Raw genomic sequence first — 20,720 nt, 5'->3', positions numbered from 1 at the left:
GTCAGGACAAGCCCGTCCTAAATTTGTTCCATACTAAAGATAAGATAAGATAATTTACTTTAATAACCAAACTGTGTGGATCCAAGACAGCAATCAAACTAATCCACCATCTCTTTGCGGGAGGTCGAAGAATTGGAGCGGATCAAACCAAACGGAACGCCGCTGAGAATCTCAGTAATAATAATGGATGCAATTGCATCCATGAATCCCTGGGTACCCTGGTTTTACTCGATAGGGTACATATACATCATGTAGGTATAGAATCATGGATAGAAGATACCAGATTTCAAATTACTCAATACGAGGGCATGAAATACTAACACCTATTCATGTCAGATTACTACCACAATCGATGTATAAGTGTGTCCTCACTCCGAGGGTTGTTACTGACTAACAAGTTTGAAGCGCAAATTTATCCCTTTTCATATCAACTTTATGCCGTTATTTTATTATCCATAAACGGGATTAGAAAAATACTACATTAATAACGGACAGGGATACCATTATTGATAAACACTATTTGCTAATATCATTTGTTCAACAGTGAACTATAGCTCTCTCACTTACATTCTTACAATGTAACGCTATGTAAGTGGTAGCGGAAGAGTCTCACTACATTTATTAAATTAATAATTGACAACGCTCGGGTCCACTAGTAACCTTAGGGTGTTTAGCAAAGTAAATACGATAGCCTTGTACCTTATTATACCGTTTCACAATAATGCATAACCTATCAGTCCAGTGGTGACATGCAAGTCCGACAGACAGTCTGCCCAGACTCACACTCACCGGACCGGAATACGGGGGTGAGCTTCGAAGGTCTGTCAGAACGGTGTGGAATCCCAGATTTATCTGAGACAGTCTCTGTTCATCCTTGTTTACAACCGGCCTTTTCGAATTATAAATCCACAGTCCCTGCCCGACTCACACTCCACTCGACCGAATACAGGGCGTGTGGGTTCCGAGTCTGTCAGCGACCGGGTGTGGCCATCCACGTTACCCTACGAGACAGGCTGTCATCCTTGTTTACACCGGCCTTTTTCGAATTATAGATCGCAGACAGTCTGGCCCCGACTCTCCGGATCAAGACTTCTAAAATAGGCGGTGAGTGTGAGTCCTGACTGCCCAGCGACTACACTCCCGTGGACTTCAATCTACAGAGCGCGCTTTTATGACAGTACGTAGTCCCCCACACCGCGACAGAGCTGAAAAATCCCTTTACCCCGCAGCATCTACCCAACACCTATTAACGTGTACCGAACACCCGTATAAGCTATAACTGCTAAATAATGTTCTGTATAACACATGAGTCAAAATAAATACAAGGACCTGGATTGACTGCCGGGGGTAAAGGGACTTTTCAGTCAGCCTAGAACGTAGATACACACTATCCCAAAGCAAAGATACTAACAAGGTATTGAGCGACTTTCTATTCTAAAACACCAGGTCTCGTTATATTTGAGGTGTGTTAAAAAAATTAACACACATGTTTCTACTTTCTCTCTTATTGCCAGCACCCGTTGACAGTCTTCTCCCGAAACGAAAGCAGATGGGACGTGTTCCGAGAACCTTACCGCCTCGGCAGACAGTGGCTCGATGGCAATCCAAAGCTTGTGTCTCGAGTTCTTCATCAAGGCGCTCAAAGTGTTTGTGTATCTGTTTTACGTTCATAGTGGGTTCTGTTGTCCGGAGTAGCTGTTAAGAACTTGCCGTGTTCTTAAGACGTCACAACTCAGAGCCCCGGACAAGCACATCCCCTATTGTAACACAAGGAGTTTGGTGAGTTTTTTTGTGACGTCAACTTCAAATCAAAATAAAAAAAATAAACACCTTTGAGACAAAAGGTATGGAGAAGGGAAGAGGCATTAGATAGGGAGGCGTGGATGGAGGGGTAGGATAAAAGGAGGGTAACGCCCGACCCCAAATAATAGGGAGAAAGCTCCAGTAAAAGAAGAATAAGATAACACCTGAATTGAATTGAATTCTTTAGTTGTAAAGAAGACTGAACCTATACTGTGTTTAATATACTTCCCTTGTAATGATGGATTGACAAAAGGCCATTATAACTCTCTTACTTTAAGGTTTACTTTACTTACTTACTTTAGGTTGAGACAAACAGTTTAGAGTTTGTTTAGAGCAGATCATCTGAAATCAGGCAATTTTCTCTACGGTCTCCATTTACTGTTTTCTTTCTTAATATTCTTTTTGGCAGTTATGCCATATGAGTTTATAATTATTGTGTGTAACATAAATTTGATATTCATTGTTTCGTATGGGACCTTGTTTCTTCTCTCCTCCAGGTCGAGACAAGCAGTTCGCGGTGTATCTCCCAATCGAGGAGCGTATCGCCTGGTTCTGGTGTCTCATAGCTGCCTTCATCGTTCCCGAACTAGGCACGGCTATCCGGTCCATCCGAATCTGCTACTTCAAGTCCTGGAAGAAGCCGCCCCTGCACGATTTTATCTTCGTCACCTCCATGGAGCTGTTGCATACCCTGGGACTGGCCTGTCTGGTGTTTGTAGTACTGCCCAACATCGATGTGGTGAAAGGAGCTATGCTTACCAACTGTTTGTGTTTTCTGCCTGCCTTCCTCAGTGAGTATTATAGGCTTAACGTCATTGTATAATGTCAGTCACGGTCAGACTGTCTGACAGACCACGGTCTGAGCGTGATTACTTCTAAGATTTTTATTTACGGGAGTTTTACAAGCTACACGCCTCCTAACATTCGGGAAAAGGCAGCGGCTGGCGATTAATTAAATCAATAGCAGCCGGGTTGTATCCAGGATTTTATTGAGGGGGAGTTCAAACAGTGATGTTTGAGGCGCCGCACCGTTCTGTCATTTTGAATCAAATTGGCGAAGATAAGTGATAGTAGTGATACATATTACGTAAATCATTCTAAACATGCACTTTCCCTTCTCTATTTCCAGCCCTGATATCTCGGAACACCAGGGGCTGTACGAAGGGTTCAGAGAGGTCCGAAGTATACCTGAAGGCCATGATGGACATGATAGCTGTATCTGCCCAGGCTACAGGGGCCTTATTGTGGCCCCTGTTGGAGGGGCACAATGACCCCTGGTTGTGGCTGATACCGCCGGCCCTGTTCTGTGTGTCCTGCGGTTATTGGGAGAACTACACGAGCAAACATTCGATATTCGGTGAGTGACGGCAGTGATTTCGCCTTTTGTTCAGCAATCACATGTATTTAATTCAATTTCGTGGATTGGTAGAAGCTTAACCCAATGTCGATGTCGATTCACAATAAAATCATATTGATTGTCCACACATAGTCGACGGCCGTCGACTATGTGTGGACACGTCGTAATATTAATCTCTTTACTTCCTCAGGTTTCATGAAGTCAGCATGGCGGGTTAAGGAGAGACTCAAGCGTACCCGATACTTCACCTATGCCTTCGTGTCTTTCCTCAAGATCCTGGTGTTCCTGTGTTCTGCTCTCGTATTCATGTCATTCCGTGGAGAAAGCGTTACGGAGTACTTCTCCAAATTCCACGACTCCTTCTCACAGCACAAGATTCGAATTTATGAGGTAAGTTTGGAGTGGTTTAATGACTTTCTTGAGCCAACTAACGACCGCGGAAGACAAAAACATCTGTTACAGTTCCTCATTTTTCGCATTCCAGCATGTCCATCTATCTCTTTCACTTCATTCAAACCTGCCTAGGTAGCTTTTAGGGTATCGCGTCTGCCCTGTAAGAGCTAGGTGGCGGATTCGATTCCCGCCCGGGGCTGATTTTATCCTAGAGATAAGGCTCGTTCCTGGAACGGCTGGCTTTATAAGATTCTTTCTTCGCTTTCTGGACAATAAGACCGTAACAGTTACAGCTGTTCCACCTATCGAACTTTTTTTTATATAATTTGATTTAGAAATTTACCTAATGCTTCGTTTTCTTTCCCCAGGTGAAAGCTTCGGCATTTGGCACTTCTATCCCAGACTTGGCTGATCCTAATCTTACAGGCGATTACAGGGATGTAGATTCCGAGGATAATTTCGCCATGAAGATCCTGCTTTATAAAGGTTGTTAACTTGCAATTAAGTGTAGAAGAGATCGAAATGTAAATTCAAGGTACAAAGAATTATTGCTTTGAAGACCTGCCTTTTTTTCAAGAGGTCTTTCACTCTATTTACCTTTAATCAGACAAGTACAACCCCAAAGGGAGCCCCTAAGGCCTCAAATAACAGTGATTTTAGAAGATACAGTGTACAGTCCTGCCCATTTATACGTACGTTGAGGTAAGTTCCTAATGAATGCGATTGGCGTAGCCTACTGGTTACTGGTCTGACTGACCTTGGGTAAGAATGTTGGCTTCCATCCCCATTGGGAGAGGTTTAGTATGCAGGGAGCAAGAAAGAAATTGGAGCGAATTTTCATTTTGTTGAATGGCTTTAAGGGTAGCCTGAGTCTTGGAAGATATGAGAGTTGGAGAATCATCCTCCCTTTCTGAAGAGCATCCTTTTAACAGCTCTTTTATTTTGAAGATGGTGGAAAGAGGTACATTTTTACGAGAGACTGGTTATTCTTCAAAGTTTTCCCTCCTGGTCGGTAGGTAGGTAGGTACCTACCTGTCTTCACTTTTGAAATCTAACTTGGCATTTTCCGACCAATCTTATACCAAGTTGGTTGTTTCTGTGAATAAATTTTATTTCTAGGAATCCCCCAACTTCTGCTGTCTACTAAGTATTATGTATAGCTATTAGGTGTAGGTACTCCATATTGCTCAGTGCTTGATGTCTGGTTTTCTCACGACCTCTTTGTGTTTTTTATAAGCACTCTATTTACCTACATAGATATGAGTAGGTAGAGGTATCTAACTGTCCTACAATGACACCTAGCTTAAGTCAGATTAAAGTTCGCTCTGTATTTGGTTTTATGAAAAGTTCGAGTTAAGTCATTATTGTATTTGGCAGATCATAAATCACTAGCACTAAAGACTTGGTACAGTTGGTACTTGGTGTACTCAGGACACAAGATTGATATTATGTCTTGTGTAGCACAGAGGGGCTGAGGGGGAGAGTAATGGTGGGCAAAGTAGTTCACTATAGCATGATCTTATAGTATGTTATACCTCTTTTAGTATGTCTGTATATTCTTAATGTGAAGGTAGTATGATGCAACTTGGGACAATTCTGCTCAAGTGATATCTGATATGACAACACTTTTCCCTGTAGATCTATTATCCCCTCCACTCAGACCGTAAGTCTGAGTGTGAGTGGCGGAAAAATCTTCAGACCTAGGCCTCTCAGCCCGTCTGACAGACCTAGATATTAAGCTTTGCCGGCCACACATGTTCCTACTGTCTGACAGAGTCTATTAGACCTAGGTGTGGCAGACTGTCTGAGCTCGGGTGGCGGGCACAAGGCCAGGCACTCACACTTAGACCGTCTGACATACAGCCTGATAGTTACAAGTGTGACCTGACTATCAAACGTAATACACTTTGCATATTATTCATGTTCATACAAAATGAAAGATTTTGTGATCCAATGATCACTGGGCTCGCAACAGTCAATTAAAATATTACATCACTCTGAGAGGCGATGGGGTGAATGTATCGCAATGTAACATTCTTACATTCCCTCTCTCGAATATCAAGTGACCAATTGTTACTATATAATCGTTTATCACAAATAGTTATTACCATAGGGACAGGCAAATAATACATCATAAAAAGATAGGCATACCTATTATTTTTGCCGTATTTCAACTATACTTTTCCCTATTAAGCGCGAGAGGTTGAACAATCAGTCATTGTTGGAGCCTAGGTCCTGTGTGAATATGAGCTAACACATCATTAGACTGTACTTATCCACAATCATAATGTACGGGAGCATACTCATTAAACTTTAGACCATAGAAAGATAGGTACTAGAGATATGGATGTACTTACATATACATGGGATATCATTATTGTATGGGTCCCTAAGTACCTACGTACGTAGGTAATAATAATGAACTCTCCTGATCACAATGTGTGGACTGAGAAATGATGATCCGTGTTTCTTCCAGAACTCCATCCCTGATTATTTGTTCTTCGTGTCCCCCTCTATCTATTTCCTCGACGATTTCATATTGAAACAGGTAAGAAATTATTGAATAAAGATCATGTACCTCTCTGATTTTTTCCTTTTTTTTATAGGTTTAGCGCTACTATTGCTAAGGTTTTTGATGATAGTGGTTTTAGTTTCCATTCGCCGACACGCTACCCCCCTCACATTAACCTCACGCGACCTGAGTGGGGCCGGGAAAAGCCAGCAGCATGTGACTCCCCAGGTGGTCACCTATACCCATTCCACATAGCAACCACGCGCAACGTTCCTTAACTTCAGTGGTTCTTTAGGAACCAGTGTATTCAACGAACTATCGCCGCTGGTTAACTTAAAACGATTCTAAAGGTAAGCATTGATGATCGTTCCAATAATCCAAATGGTGTGATAACACGCCAATGGCACGATGTAGAAACCGTATGGTTTATTATTATTTTTGATCGATGAGCCTCTATGGATTTCCAACTAAATTCCTCACTCCAACTTCTTGTCAATGGGAAAACCTGATCGAGAATACACTTTAAATTTAAATGGATGGGGGAAAAAGAGATTTAACGTTTTAACAACTGTAGTGACGGGAGTTTCGTCCTACACTCGGGGACAAGCTACAATTTATTACAAATACTAAGCTACCGCCTCAGATGAATCTCATGCAATCTATCCACTTAACTTCAATGATCCTTGGCGGACTGGCGCATTGAACATGCTATGGTCGCTAACCTTTGAGCACCTCAGTTCGGGAATCGAACCCGCGACCTAACGCTTACAAAGCAGACGCGCTGCCCTCCACGCTAACTAGGCTGGCTTTTTAATCAGTAAAGCAATCGTGAATGTGACAACCTGACTACTAACTTACTTTCTGTTCCATTTCAGCACGCCTGGGTTTGGTTGCTGTGGTTACTGAGTCAGACTTGGATTACGCTTCACATTTGGACCCCCAAGTGTGAGAGGTTAGCCACCACTGAGAAGTTATTCGTACGTCCTATGTATGACGCACTGCTCATTGATCAGTCCATGAGTTTAAATAGGAGATGCGATGATGAGAAAGACGTCAAGACAGAGGTAAGATTTGGGTTGGATGGAAGAGAACGACCTGGCGAGTATGCCGGAATATGGTCTTGGTCCGGAATACGGGTTTGTTTTACGTGGTCGGGGTGTGTTTTCGTCCACTAAAGGGCAGTAATCAGTAAATTAGTCACTAGAGACGTGTTCCAAGAACAACTCCACACTTTTATTTTTTACTCCACGGACAAAAAATATTGTCAAACGGTATGGCATTTTTCTGCTTGTTAAGTGAAAAGTGAGGAGTGCAGAGTCGTTCATGGAATAGGACCCCAGTCAATGTCCTAAAAATACGGTACCTGGTACCTGTTTACTAAACGTTGACTTTTCAATCGCTCTGTGTGTACAATTGTTTCTGTTTTTTTCAAGTCAATGTCCTAAAAATACGGTACCTGGTACCTGTTTACTAAACGTTGACTTTTCAATCGCTCTGTGTGTACAATTGTTTCTGTTTTGGCATGTTTTGCATCGGAGCCTTGAACATTTTAAGGTATGCTCTGAGATTTCTATGTGTTTCTGATTAACTCTGCTAGTTGCACATTTCCAGTTGAATGTTTGTTGGGCCAGCCATTCACTATCAGGTAGACCTGACAAGTACACCTGATCAGGTATACCTGATACCTGATGAGCACACACACTATCAGGTAGACCTGACAGGTATAGCAGAAAATGTCCGAACGTCAGGTCTACCTGATACCTGATGAGCACACATACTGTCAGGTGGAACTGACTCCTGATCAAGTCTACCTGATAGTGAATGGCTGGCCTAAAGATGCACGTCCTATGTGTTCCACAAACTGTCTTGTTAAATGTTAAATACCTTCCTTTGAAAAGTTAATATCCGAAAAATCAGGAAAGATTTAGAATTTAAATTTTTACGAAGATGAAATATAAATATTGAAAAGACCAGGATAGATTTTTCTACTGCCAATAAAAAATGCGATTGTGATTTTTTTATACAATTTGAACAAATAAATTTTTATGGATTTTTTGTAGCAAATCAGAAGTCACGTTTTCTCTTTCTTTTCTTCCTTGCCAAGTTCCCAGGATTTCGAAAATTTCGTTTCGCAAGTCGTTCACTACTATAGCAAAATGCAAAGAAAAGCTTTTTGGACGGCAAACCATAATCAGTCCTTCACATGATTAGCTCTCACTCAGGTAAAGTTTTTAGACTACACATTCAAAGCATCTTGCACATATTTCTGTTTATGAACCGTCGTGAACAATCGAAACAAGCTCGGATATTTGTTAGCCATCTCATCTCTCTTGTTGACAAACAACGATGACAAGACCACATACAAGTAAATATCAACAATACAAATATACTCATACAGCAAATATCACCCACAGGAGTTCTTCTGTATTGTATTCTTCTCTATATATCTCCTATCGGTGCCTTCCATGTACTTGCTACTGATTTTGTACTCGCTTATCAATCTAAACGTGGTATCCTGGGGAACGCGTGAGGTGGCTGTTAAGAAAACCAAGAAGGTGAGTTTTTTTCTTAACGTTCGTTCTCAGCTTGCTTTGTCCTATCTTGTCTTCCTTCTCGGAACGGCTAGCTTTCTCCTATCCTGTCTTTCTTCTCTTTAAATGTTTGTTGGGCCAGCCATTCACTATCAGGTAGACCTGACAAGTACACCTGATCAGGTATACCTGATACCTGGTGAGCACACACTATCAGGTGGACCTGACTCCTGATCAAGTCTACCTGATAGTGAATGGCTGGCCTAAAGATGCACGTCCTATGTGTTCCACAAACTGTCTTGTTAAATCTGTACCTGTCATTTTGACGTCAAATTCTAGTCGTAGGCTCGTAGATAACAGTTTATGAGCAAATACTCGTATGTGCCTCAGGCAACATAGCAAGTAGTAGTTACGTACTTTTGTGTTGTCTAAAGCTGTGTCTACAAAGTCTACATAGTCGACGGTCGTCGATAGACATCGATCGACTGAAACAGTCCACATTGTCTCAACAATATAGATTCACCTCGTCGGATCAATGTGATCGACGGTCAATTATGTGTGGACATAGCTTTACAGGTCATAATTATCATTACACTGCTGAAAAAAGATTCCCAAATGTATAGTAATATTCTAAAGTCCAATTTGAAGAAAACCCCCTCCTCCCGGAAATCCGCCATAGACCAAGGAGTCCCCCGAAGAAGTATACCTATACGCCAATTGACTGAACGTGGCAAAGTTTGAACATATTTCTCCGACACAGTTTCTCTGGATAAGGTTGAATGCTCTTGAAAAATCTAACAATATCAAAGCCTGGATTCTCCATGTGAAAGTCCTGTCTATCCGATGTGAAAGATGAAAACTACAGGTCCGCTACTGAACTAGTTCCAGGAAGAAGATGAGTTTAGCTTCTGTTACATTGGTTACAGGTTGATCCTTGTATTTCAAGTCCTTATTACTGATTTGATAGACGTAGCTAAGTTCGTTTCCATTGGTCAGATAATCATTGGGTTGTTCTAGGGGGACTTTAGCGTCTTTGCTAGGATGTGTTTGGTAGTAGTTCTGCACGATAGTAGGTCAATCAGTTCTAGGAAGGAGATGAGTTTTGCTTCTGTTACATTGGTTACAGGTTGATCCTTGTATTTCAAGTCCTTGTTACTGATTTGATAGACGTAGCTAAGTTCGTTCCCATTGGTCAGATAATCATTGGGTTGTTCTAGGGGGACTTTAGCGTCTTTGCTAGGATGTGTTTGGTAGTAGTTCTGCACGATAGTAGTGAGGAGTTGCCTGTCATTCCGTGGAGTCTGGGAGCATGGTATGTCTATTGGTTGGACGGGAGTTGCTATTGGAGCATTACCTTTTGGACTGACAGTTCCATTAACATTTGGACCGAGCTTGGGTTTGGTATTCTTTCCATTGGTCAGATAATCTTTGGGTTGTTCTAGGGGGACTTTGGCGTCTTTGCTAGGATGTGTTTGGTAGTAGTTCTGCACGATAGTAGTTAGGAGTTGCCTGTCATTCCGTGGAGTTTGGGAGCATGGTATGTCTATTGGTTGGACGGGAGTTGCTATTGGAGCATTACCTTTTCGACTGACAGTTCCATTAACATTCGGACCGAGCATGGGTTTGATATTCTTAGCAGTGGCTGAGTTCTTGTTCTTGGTATCTTCTTGTGGTTTTATTGGATCGGACACTGGGCTAGGTGACCTGAGCCAAACTGGGTTCTAACTTCTAACTAGTCCACTATTTGCTTTGCTAGTTGCTGCAATAAATATCTACATATGTAAATTATTCTCCCTAAAACACATTACATATTTACTCTCTTTGATTCAACAAGCGTGACGTTATTTTTTGCACACAAACATGGGCCAATGAAATTCAAGTTTAACTTGAACTTTTAATTAAATATTTGTGTATTTGTATCCACTTTGACGTTATTCCAAATAGGTACGTACCTATTCATATGCTTGTTACTTTCTATTACAAGGAAAAGGAATTTTAATTGTGTTAAGCATTAATGCTTGTCACAAATGTCGTTCCCCGCTTAATATACTACGCTAAATTTTATGACTTGACTTGGACTCGAACCATTAACCTCCAGATTCAAAGTCCACCGTGCTAACCACTGCACCACTGAGGTTGGTGTTACTTTCTATTACATGAAGTATGTTTCTCTTGGTTGGTTTTTCCAGGTCTGCGCGCTATGTTTGACGAGACCTACCCTGATCCAGTACGTGTGGTGTGTGTGGGAACCCCAGTAGAACAACTTGAGTCCGAGCCTGAGAGTCAAGCAGGCATGGAGACGAGTGTGGAGTTCTGTGGTGGTACTCATCTGGCTATGGCCCATCACGTGGGAGACTTTTGTATTTCTAGCGAAGAAGCTATTGCTAAAGGTAGTAATATTGTTTCATGTAAGTGCTAGTGGTAGCTAGCTTTTGTACCAAATACATGAGACCTTGTTTAGACTGCGGGAGTAAAGGGACTTTTCAGTCTCATTCTGGCAGTATAAACAGGGTATATTCTATTCTACTTTTTCTTTCTCCTTCTATAAGATGGAATTCTAATGGCCCATCACGTGGGAGACTTTTGGATTTCTAGCGAAGAGGGGATTGCCAAAGGGAGGTAAAATTGGGTTGTGATTCCCACTCTGGGTGAACTTTATATGCCCATTGTTACATGTTACAGTACCTTATATGCCCAATGCCCATTGTTGCATGTTACAGTACCCTGTATGCCCATTGTTACATGTTACAGTACCGTATATGCCCATTGTTACATGTTACAGTACCCTATATGCCCATTGTTACATGGTACAGTACCCTATATGCAACCTCTTAAAAATAACATTTGTGGGAGAGTCACCTAATGGCCAAGTTCCCGACTTTTGAAAACAACAACAACAACAACAACAACAACAACAACAACAACAACAACAAAAATATCATCTATTTTTCCTTCTCCCGCAGGTATCCGTAGAATAGTTGCCCTCTCTGGTAATGAAGCCACTAAAGCCATCAAGAAAGCTCAAGTGATCGAGACTGAAGTACTTAATGTAAAGAATACTCTGAGTAACCCCAACACTGCGGATAGCAAAGCTCTATCGAAGAAGTAAGTATGAGTAGCGCTTAATTTATTGTACCAATATACGTAAGACCTTGTTTAGACTGGGGGAGTAAAGGGACTTTACAGTGTCCTTCTGGCAGTATAAACAGGGTATTTTCTATTCTATTCTTAATTTAGACTGTCAGCTTAGAAAAAGGTCCCTTTATGCTAACAGCTAAAAGAAAATTGTCTCTGTATATTTGTCGAAGTTTTTAGTAATGGGAGTTTTGCCCTCCATTCGGTGACAAGCTACCCGCCTCCTCCCCTCACATTGACCTCACCCAGGCTGAGTAGGGCCGGATAACACAAACTATTCCGAATTTTTGCACTCGAGTAAATGTATCTTTGTGTATCTATGCCATTTGAAGTGGCCATTTTTTTTTTCTTCTTTTTTGCTTTATTTAATGTGGCAGGATTCTCCAAAAGGAACTCTTCCACCCAACCACCCTTCTTCTTCCTAGCCCTTAAATAGGGAGGGTCGGTGGTAGGAAGGGCAACCAGTTGAAGTGGATAAAAGAAATAACTATCCCATATTTCCCTCAGGATCATCGACATTACCGAGGAGATAGCCAAGGCTACTCTCCCCTACTGGAAGAAAGAAGACCTGAGGAATCTGCTCAAGACAATGAAGAAGTCTCTAGACGAAGCTGAAAGACTGCAGAAAGCAGCCCACGCTAGCAAGGTGCTGGACAGAGTGAAGAGTTTAGTGGAAGAGCGCAAGGCAGACAAGTTCATTGTGGAGATCTTGGATGCTGGCTCCAATACCAAGGTGAGTGAAGTAACGTGGAGCATGGTTGGTATACGGACAAGGGACGAGTGTCCCCTATGATTTTGAGTCTTATTTTAAGATTTTTTTTCTTTTCTTCCAATCGATTATCTGTTTGCCTTATAAGCAGAGTCCTTCAAACGTCATAATGTCATGATATCATTCTAAAACGTCATATTTTACCTTTTTTGGGGAAAACATCATAAAACGCCGAATTTTTCTTAAATGTCATAAAAAACGTCATATTTTAGACATTTTGAGCCAAATTTTACGAAAAAGTCCTAAAAATATCTTACATTTTTTTTTTTATTGCCTGAGCAGGGACGATCTTACATTTTTTTTTCTTTTTTTGCCTGAGCAGCGACGATACTTATTGCCTGAGGAGCGCCGATAGTCACTTTGTCGCCCTCTGGTGGCAGGTGTTAGGAAGCGCTTCAGGGTATCTTTCTTTTGTTTACTCTTTGTCTCGTGTCAAAGTATCTTGGATTGTTTTGATTCTTCAGTACCTAATTGCTTCCTGTTGAAATTAGATTAAAAATACCTACTCTCGGCTAATCTACTTTTAGTATATTGGGTTATGTGTAGGTATTTTTGAAAAATAAACGTCATATTTGACGATTAACTTTTCAAAGGAAGGTATCTTATTTTATTTACATAAATAGATAAACATCCTGCCTTTTTGTTTTATACTAGGTTTCTTTTGAGGAGGGATCCTCAGTTCTTCTATAAAAGCTACCTACTTTTTGGAAAGCCCAATATCCTGTCTAATAGAAAATAATAAAATCAATATGAGTATTATGTAAATTATCGAGTTATGAAAAATAATGGAATCCCACAGAAAACCCTAACATCCTAAAAACTCAAATTGGTTTTAATCAAATGATTGCAAACATAAAGAAAGAGATAAATACTCAGACTGCCGATGCCGGTCAAAGACTTTTTTAGTTCTACTGGCAGTGTAATTACATTTTAAATGCATAATTAAATAGACTAACCAGGCTGAAAGGATTAGTATAATGCTAGAAGGCAGTATAAAATAAACTCTTAAGGTACATTTTTTTATCTATTACCTACCTACATAAATATGTCTAAATGTACTCGTAGATTCAATTTGCTCAAAAATTTTATAAACCTAAATATTATATTGTCATGTAAAAATTGCAATATTAAGTAACCATTGTCATGTTATTGAAGGTATAAAATTTATACTAAAGTATAAAGTATCATACAATTCAATCTTTCCCAGAAAGAAGGGCCTATGTTAGTCAAGAGCAAAAATAACATAGGCCCTTCCTGGGAACGATGTCCGTGGAGTAAATAATAAAAGTGTGGAGTTGTTCTTGGAACACGCCCCTACCCCTAGTGACTAATTTACTGATTACTGCCCTTTAGTGGACGAAAACTAGTTTTGAAACCGGTACAATTCTGTAATTTTCAATCGCTCTGTAGTCTGTATGAAATAAAATAAAAAGTGAATATGCTCTACATTTTAGGATGTTTTGGCACACAGATTTGACTTTTTCAAGATTGAAAGGCTAGGAGTAGACTCATTTGTCTCGATAGCGTGTCCTATGACGACATCCTTATTGTGAATTAGTCCCACGTCCATCAGGCAAGACCTATGTGGTTACGGGCCAATATGTATAAATATGTATAGGGTAATGTACAAGATATTAATCATAAATATTAACATTGTAGGGATATTTCAATTACCTATCTAATCAAAACTAAAACTCTACTGAGCAGATATCTGTGGTGATGGTTTGAGTTAACACAGTAGTTCTTAATTTATATAATTCTTCGGGTCCAATAATAAATTGAACCAAAAACGTCAATATGAGAAAATGGCATAGACAAAACATGTTATAAAAGAAAAGAAATGGCACAAGATTGTATTTTGTTAACCAAAACCATCGCTTAAATGATTCAAATTACTGTCAATAAGGCCAGCCACTCTCACGCTCAGACGTCCGTCAGACAGTTGCAACGTGTGTGGCGGACAGACCTTGGAGGTCTCAAGCTTTTTTAGCTACACACGTTCCCACTGTCTCACAGACCTAGGTCTGTAAGACAGTCTGAGCGGGAGTGGCGGGCATAATATGGGTAGCCACACTTCCTTTTGTTCATTGAACCTAAAGAGGGGCTCATCCCCACTTTTTCTTCCCTGTTAGCTTGATTTTCAAAGCCGGCATCTCAAATTCGCATCTGAAATTTCTCAAAATTCACGTGGAAAATTCACACGCTTTTAAATTTAAATGTGACTATTTGACCGCTGATTTTCAAGCTCGGCCCAATTGACGGCCCTGTTCCCCATAGTGGCCGGCAAAGGCCGATCAGAATCCGAGGCCAGGTCAGGCTCGTATGCAGGGTTCTGATGGCCGTCGAAAATGTCCTTCACGTGAGATCCCGCGTTTGAGATCCTTTGAGTTCGGCCTGAAACGCCAGACGTCGCCCTATCATGTCAAATCACACGGCTACTCATATATTGAACCATGCGTTGAGATTTGTGCTTGGACCGGAGGCAGATCAGAAGGGATCCCTGGTAGCCCCGGATAGACTTCGATTTGATTTCACCAACAAGGTGAGTTTGTTTGTTTGTTATTATTTTATTTTTTTCTTCTTAAAGAAAGGAAAAAAAGAAGTTAGTGTTTCATCGTCGTTTTGTTTCCGTAGCAATGAAACAACTGCTATATTAGACTCGTGTGGCCTGTGTCGTAGCCTGACCATCCTGTATTCCCGTACAATGTCCCTCATCAGATTTGTGATAAGAGACACAATGCATCTTCTTTCTTTTCTTTATACTATGGATGCCGTAGGTCTGAAGGGTCCACCAAATTGTTGTGATAAATAATACTTGGGGTTAGGCAGTGCAGTTGGGGAAAATTCAGAACTTTAACCCCCTTTTCTTCTGAAGTGTTTTGCATTTGAAAATATTTCCCTCTTTAACTCGTAGCTCGTACTATAGCTTTTTTTTCCAAGTTGATTTTTTATTTTTTTTTTTCTTCTTAAAGAAAGGAAAAAAAAGAAGTGTTTCATCGTCGTTTTGTTTCCGTAGCAATTAAACAACTGCTACATTAGACTCGTGTGGCCTGTGTCGTAGCCTGACCATCCCGTATTCCCGTAGAATGTCCCTCATCAGATTTGTGATAAGAGACACAATGCATCTTCTTTCTTTTCTTTATACTATGGATGCCGTAAGTCTGAAGGGTCGGCCAGACGTCGCCCAATCATGTCGAATCACACGGCTACTCATATATTGAACCATGCGTTGAGATTTGTGCTTGGACCGGAGGCAGATCAGAAGGGATCCTTGGTAGCCCCGGATAGACTTCGATTTGATTTCACCAACAAGGTGAGTTTGTTTGTTTGTTATTATTTTTTTTCTTCTTAAAGAAAGGAAAAAAAGAAGTGTTTCATCGTCAATTTGTTTCCGTAGCAATGAAACAACTGCTACATTAGACTCGTGTGGCCTGTGTCGTAGCCTGTTCATCCCGTATTCCCGCAGAATGTCCCTCATCAGATTTGTGATAAGAGACACAATGCATCTTCTTTCTTTTCTTTATACTATGGATGCCGTAAGTCTGAAGGGTCCACCAAATTGTTGTGATAAATAATACTTGGGGTTAGGCAGTGGGGGAAAATTCAGAACCCCCTTTTCTTCTGAAGTGTTTTGCATTTGAAAATATTTCCCTCTTTAACTCGTAGCTCGTACTATAGCCTTTTTTTCCAAGTTGAGCAAGGTCTTTTCTTTTGAATTGTTATTGATACATGTATTAATTTTTAACCCATCAAATATGCGAGACCTTGTTTAGAGTGCTGAGGTAAGTAAAGGGACTTTTCAGTCCTATTCGGGCAGGATAAACAAGGTATATTATATTCTATTCTACTGTGGTTTTGCAGGGTGCCATGACAGTACAACAACAACAACAACAACAACAACAACAACAACAACAACAACAACAACAACAACAACAACAACAACATATTTCACGAAAAATAAACGTCATAAAGTCATATTTTTAGAGTCATATTTTAAGAAAAATAAACGTCATATTTGAAGTTATTGATAATTTAATTTTTAACCCATCAAATATACGAGACCTTGTTTAGACTGTTGGGGTAAAGGGACTTTTCAGTCCTATTCGGGCAGGATAAACAGGGTATATTATATTCTATTCTACAATGGTTTTGCAGGGTGCCATGACAGCAGACCAAGTAAAGAAAGCAGAGGCTGAAGTGATCCGTATAGTTCAGACCAAGAAGCCAGTGTATGCTAAACTTTGCAGCCTGGCTGATGCTAAGAAAATCAAAGGTAAAGCCATCATGTCGAAAACACTTAGGTTGTACGGTTATGATATCAAATGCTTTTATCAGTTATTTTCACTGAAGTTATATCCCAATAATAGAGTACACTACACGGTACCCACTGCCCATGTATGAGCAATGTCTTTTGTATCAAGCAACCTTGCTTCAATATTGGGGGGGGGGGACTGCAGCAGGTGCGATGCAAAGGGTGCTAAGAAAAAATGGTTTTTGGGTTCTAACTTCTAACTAGTCCACTATTTGCTTTGCTAGTTGCTGCAATAAATATCTACATATGTAAATTATTCTCCCTAAAACACATTACATATTTACTCTCTTTGATTCAACAAGCGTGACGTTATTTTTTGCACACAAACATGGGCCAATGAAATTCAAGTTTAACTTGAACTTTTAATTAAATATTTGTGTATTTGTATCCACTTTGACGTTATTCCAAATAGGTACGTACCTATTCATATGCTTGTTACTTTCTATTACAAGGAAAAGGAATTTTAATTGTGTTAAGCATGAATGCTTGTCACAAATGTCGTTCACCGCTTAATATACTACGCTAAATTTTATGACATGACTTGGACTCGAACCACCAACCTCGAGATTCAAAGTCCACCGTGCTAAGCACTGCACCACTGAGGTTGGTGTTACTTCCTATTACATGAAGTATGTTTCTCTTGGTTGGTTTTTCCAGGTCTGCGCGCTATGTTTGACGAGACCTACCCTGATCCAGTACGTGTGGTGTGTGTGGGAACCCCAGTAGAACAACTGGAGTCCGAGCCTGAGAGTCAAGCAGGCATGGAGACGAGTGTGGAGTTCTGTGGTGGTACTCATCTGGCTATGGCCCATCACGTGGGAGACTTTTGTATTTCTAGCGAAGAAGCTATTGCTAAAGGTAGTAATATTGTTTCATGTAAGTGCTAGTGGTAGCTAGCTTTTGTACCAAATACATGAGACCTTGTTTAGACTGCGGGAGTAAAGGGACTTTTCAGTCTCATTCTGGCAGTATAAACAGGGTATATTCTAAAAATTCAAAATTTTCGACCCATCAGATTGCTTAAACCGAGGTTAAAACTTAAACCGAGTTCAAGCTCACTTTACGGCCCCCGACCTAAATATACTATCTATTAACTATTCTTGGTATGTCTACCTAGGGGACTATAAACAGGGAGTAGGCTTCCAAATTTCCTTATGCTGTCAATAGCGAAGGTTGAGTGCGAAGGGCATCATTCGGAAAATTTTGTTTAGCCAAAACCAGTTGGCCTCAAAGCGATCACTCTAAATCTGATTGAGAGACCAGCGACAAACGCCGACCCCATCTGAACATGGGAAAAGGCGGAGAAGAAGAATTAACTATTAATATTTATGTCGTTTCTTTCGCAGGTATCCGCAGAATAGTAGCTCTCTCTGGTAATGAAGCCACGAAAGCCATCAAGAAAGCTTTAATTATTAATATTTATGTCGTTTCTTTCGCAGGTATCCGCAGAATAGTAGCTCTCTCTGGTAATGAAGCCACGAAAGCCATCAAGAAAGCTCAAGTGATCGAGACTGAAGTACTTAATGTAAAGAATACTCTGAGTAACCCTAACACTGCGGATAGCAAAGCTTTATCTAAGAAGTAAGTAACTATAACTAGAAAGAAGGTTTTTATTTAGATTATTATCAGCCTAGAAGAAGATATTCCATCTTCCATCATGCTAACTCTTTAAGGTACTTAAAATTTTGGTACTTTAATTAAGGGGTTTTCAATAAGAAACCCGTAAGTATATTGTAAGTGCTGAAGTGACAAAGCAGAAACTATTGCGTCAGGACAAGCCAATTAAACATGCCTAGAGACCATCACCCTGGTGTATGGCAGAAAAAATATCATTCCTTTATTCTGCCATCACCTTGGCTACAGCTGAAGTAGCTACTACAACAACAACAATAAGAAAGAAATAACTATCCCATATTTCCCTCAGGATCATCGACATTACCGAGGAGATAGCCAAGGCTACTCTCCCCTACTGGAAGAAAGAAGACCTGAGGAATCTGCTCAAGACAATGAAGAAGTCTCTAGACGAAGCTGAAAGACTGCAGAAAGCAGCCCACGCTAGCAAGGTGCTGGACAGAGTGAAGAGTTTAGTGGAAGAGCGCAAGGCAGACAAGTTCATTGTGGAGATCTTGGATGCTGGCTCCAATACCAAGGTGAGTGAAGCAACATCGAGCATGGTTGGTATACGGACAAGGGACGAGTGTCCCTTATGATTTTGAGTCTTATTTTAAGATTTTTTTTTCTTTTCTTCCAATCGATTATCTGTTTGCCTTATAAGCTTTATTTTCTGTTTGCCTTATAAGATAGACCTTCCAGGTTCGATTCCAGCCCATGGTAAACTTTATCCTACACAGATCAGGTTCGTTCTCGGAACGGCTGACTTTCTCTCCTAACCTGTCTTCCTCCTCTTTTCGATTTCGAGATGATAACACCTAAAGATAAGTTGTTAAGGTGTGTCCACACATACTCGATGGCCGTCGATCGATTTCAACTGACGCGTCCACACTGCCTCGATAGATTCACCTCGTCGATCGATGGCCGGTCGACTATGTTTGGACACACCTTTACAGTTCCCTTGATCAAACCTCTCCAGATAAAAGGACGATATTTATGTCGTTCTCGGAACGGCTGGCTTTCTCCTATCCTGTCCTCCTCCTCTCTTCGATTTCGGGATGATGAGACCTAAGATAAGGTGTTAACGTGTGTCCACACATACTCGATGGCCGTCGATCGATTTCAACTGACCCGTCCACACTGCCTCGATAGATTCACCTCGTCGATCGACGGCCGGTCGACCATGTTTGGACGCACCTTTACAGTTCCCTTGATCAAACCTCTCCAGATAAAAGGACAATATTGATGTTTTGTTTCTTCTGTCATTCTCAGGCTCTGGACGCGGCTCTGAAACAAGTGAAAACCTCTGCCCCTCACATGGCGGCCATGTTTATCAGTGTGGACGAAGCTGCCAAGAAAATATTCTGCCTCAGCAGTGTACCCAAGGTAAGTAGTGTAATTGGCGTAATTGCTCTTTTATTGTGGACTCTATGGACTTGTTTAGGATATTTGGTAAATTTCAACTCAAGTTTCATTTACCTATTATTTAAAACCCTTCCAGGTCCATAAGATGAGTTTAAACTCGGTTTAGGAAATCTGATAGGTACCTACTACCTAAGTTGATTTTTTTATTTTTAATCAACTAATGAGATTGCTTAAACCGAGATTAAAACTTAAACGGAGTGTAACTCACTCTGTGGCCCCGGACCTTGGTAAAAGAGAATAAGAACTTCCTTTATCCTCATGAGCTCAGTTTTTTCTCTCGGTTAATGTAAATTTAAACTTGGTCAACTAATCCTGGGGAAGATTAGGACATCTGATTTGTTGATTTTTTATTATTATTATTTAATTATTATTATTGTGATAATTTTTTTGCTCACTCTACTCTCCTCCATTACAGGAAGCTGTGTCCGCTGGTTTGACCGCAATAGATTGGGTGCGCTACCTGACGGACATAATGGGCGGTAAGGGAGGCGGCAAGGCAGAATCGGCTCAGGCGTCCGGGCCTAATTACGAGAATGCGCCCCTCGTGCTCAGTAAGGCCCGGGACTATGCGAGTCAACAGCTGAGTGGGTAAGTAAGGACCTGTGTGTTTTCCCAGAGACTTTATCTTCTGTGTTCCGTTTCTGAGAGGAATAGTGTTGTTGTCCACAAACTCACATATTTGATTAGGTAGAATTTGATTGAACTGTACTTACACTTCAGAAAAAGGGCCCCATGGAGCCCTCAAACTCAAAGGCCTTATGGGGCCATGTGGCCCAAAAAGGGGGGAAAACTCTAACACTATTCTTTTCAGAAATTTAGTTAAATGTTTAATATTAATCATTTAAGAATTTAAGTTTGTACATCTTGTTGTA

The 20,720-nt window shown here is 40.7% G+C and overlaps 3 protein-coding genes across 3 annotated transcripts in view; all 3 read left to right on the top strand.

The window, feature by feature from the left end:
* The window catches only part of LOC103517759 (chitin synthase chs-2-like), a gene marked incomplete at its 5' end in the record, with an annotated part of 12,253 nt that extends 3,258 nt beyond the window's left edge, over positions 1 to 8,995 (top strand). Inside the window, 9 exons of the mRNA XM_008482805.1 lie at positions 1,053 to 1,110; positions 2,301 to 2,594; positions 2,933 to 3,160; positions 3,351 to 3,550; positions 3,922 to 4,039; positions 5,974 to 6,101; positions 6,941 to 7,129; positions 8,480 to 8,620; positions 8,987 to 8,995. Coding sequence (XP_008481027.1) covers positions 1,053 to 1,110; positions 2,301 to 2,594; positions 2,933 to 3,160; positions 3,351 to 3,550; positions 3,922 to 4,039; positions 5,974 to 6,101; positions 6,941 to 7,129; positions 8,480 to 8,620; positions 8,987 to 8,995 — 1,365 coding nt within the window. The remainder of the gene's footprint in view (positions 1 to 1,052; positions 1,111 to 2,300; positions 2,595 to 2,932; positions 3,161 to 3,350; positions 3,551 to 3,921; positions 4,040 to 5,973; positions 6,102 to 6,940; positions 7,130 to 8,479; positions 8,621 to 8,986) is intronic.
* Positions 8,996 to 10,456: 1,461 nt separating this feature from the next.
* On the top strand, positions 10,457 to 14,836 carry LOC103517758 (alanine--tRNA ligase, cytoplasmic-like). The gene is made up of 5 exons (XM_026829743.1): positions 10,457 to 10,460; positions 10,786 to 10,986; positions 11,560 to 11,701; positions 12,239 to 12,478; positions 14,746 to 14,836. Exons 1-5 carry the CDS (start codon positions 10,457 to 10,459, stop codon positions 14,834 to 14,836), a joined length of 678 nt encoding a protein of 225 aa, XP_026685544.1.
* Positions 14,837 to 14,919: 83 nt separating this feature from the next.
* On the top strand, positions 14,920 to 20,689 carry LOC103517757 (alanine--tRNA ligase, cytoplasmic). Its single transcript, XM_008482803.3, has 8 exons — positions 14,920 to 15,042; positions 15,661 to 15,813; positions 16,656 to 16,773; positions 17,470 to 17,670; positions 18,252 to 18,393; positions 18,737 to 18,962; positions 19,696 to 19,809; positions 20,264 to 20,689. The coding sequence occupies exons 1-8, from the start codon at positions 14,920 to 14,922 to the stop codon at positions 20,438 to 20,440; spliced, it is 1,254 nt and encodes a 417-aa protein (XP_008481025.1). The 3' UTR covers positions 20,441 to 20,689.
* Positions 20,690 to 20,720: the final 31 nt, after the last annotated feature.

This window comes from Diaphorina citri, unplaced genomic scaffold (genome assembly GCF_000475195.1).
Source record: "Diaphorina citri unplaced genomic scaffold, Diaci psyllid genome assembly version 1.1 scaffold1949, whole genome shotgun sequence".
Taxonomy (NCBI): Eukaryota; Metazoa; Arthropoda; class Insecta; order Hemiptera; family Psyllidae; genus Diaphorina; species Diaphorina citri.
The sequence above is the reverse complement of the archived record's forward strand: the minus strand, read 5'-3'. Positions and strand labels throughout refer to the sequence as shown.

Coding starts and splice junctions, on each gene's coding strand:
- LOC103517758 (XM_026829743.1), top strand. Junction 10,987..11,559: donor CGAAGAAGCTATTGCTAAAG/GTAGTAATATTG, acceptor CTTCTCCCGCAG/GTATCCGTAGAATAGTTGCC. Junction 12,479..14,745: donor ACCAAGGTGAGTGAAGTAAC/GTGGAGCATGGT, acceptor CTGATTTTCAAG/CTCGGCCCAATTGACGGCCC.
- LOC103517757 (XM_008482803.3), top strand. CDS start 14,920: ATGTCAAATCACACGGCTACTCATATATTGAACCATGCGTTGAGATTT. Junction 17,671..18,251: donor CGAAGAAGCTATTGCTAAAG/GTAGTAATATTG, acceptor TTTCTTTCGCAG/GTATCCGCAGAATAGTAGCT. Junction 18,963..19,695: donor ATGCTGGCTCCAATACCAAG/GTGAGTGAAGCA, acceptor TGTCATTCTCAG/GCTCTGGACGCGGCTCTGAA.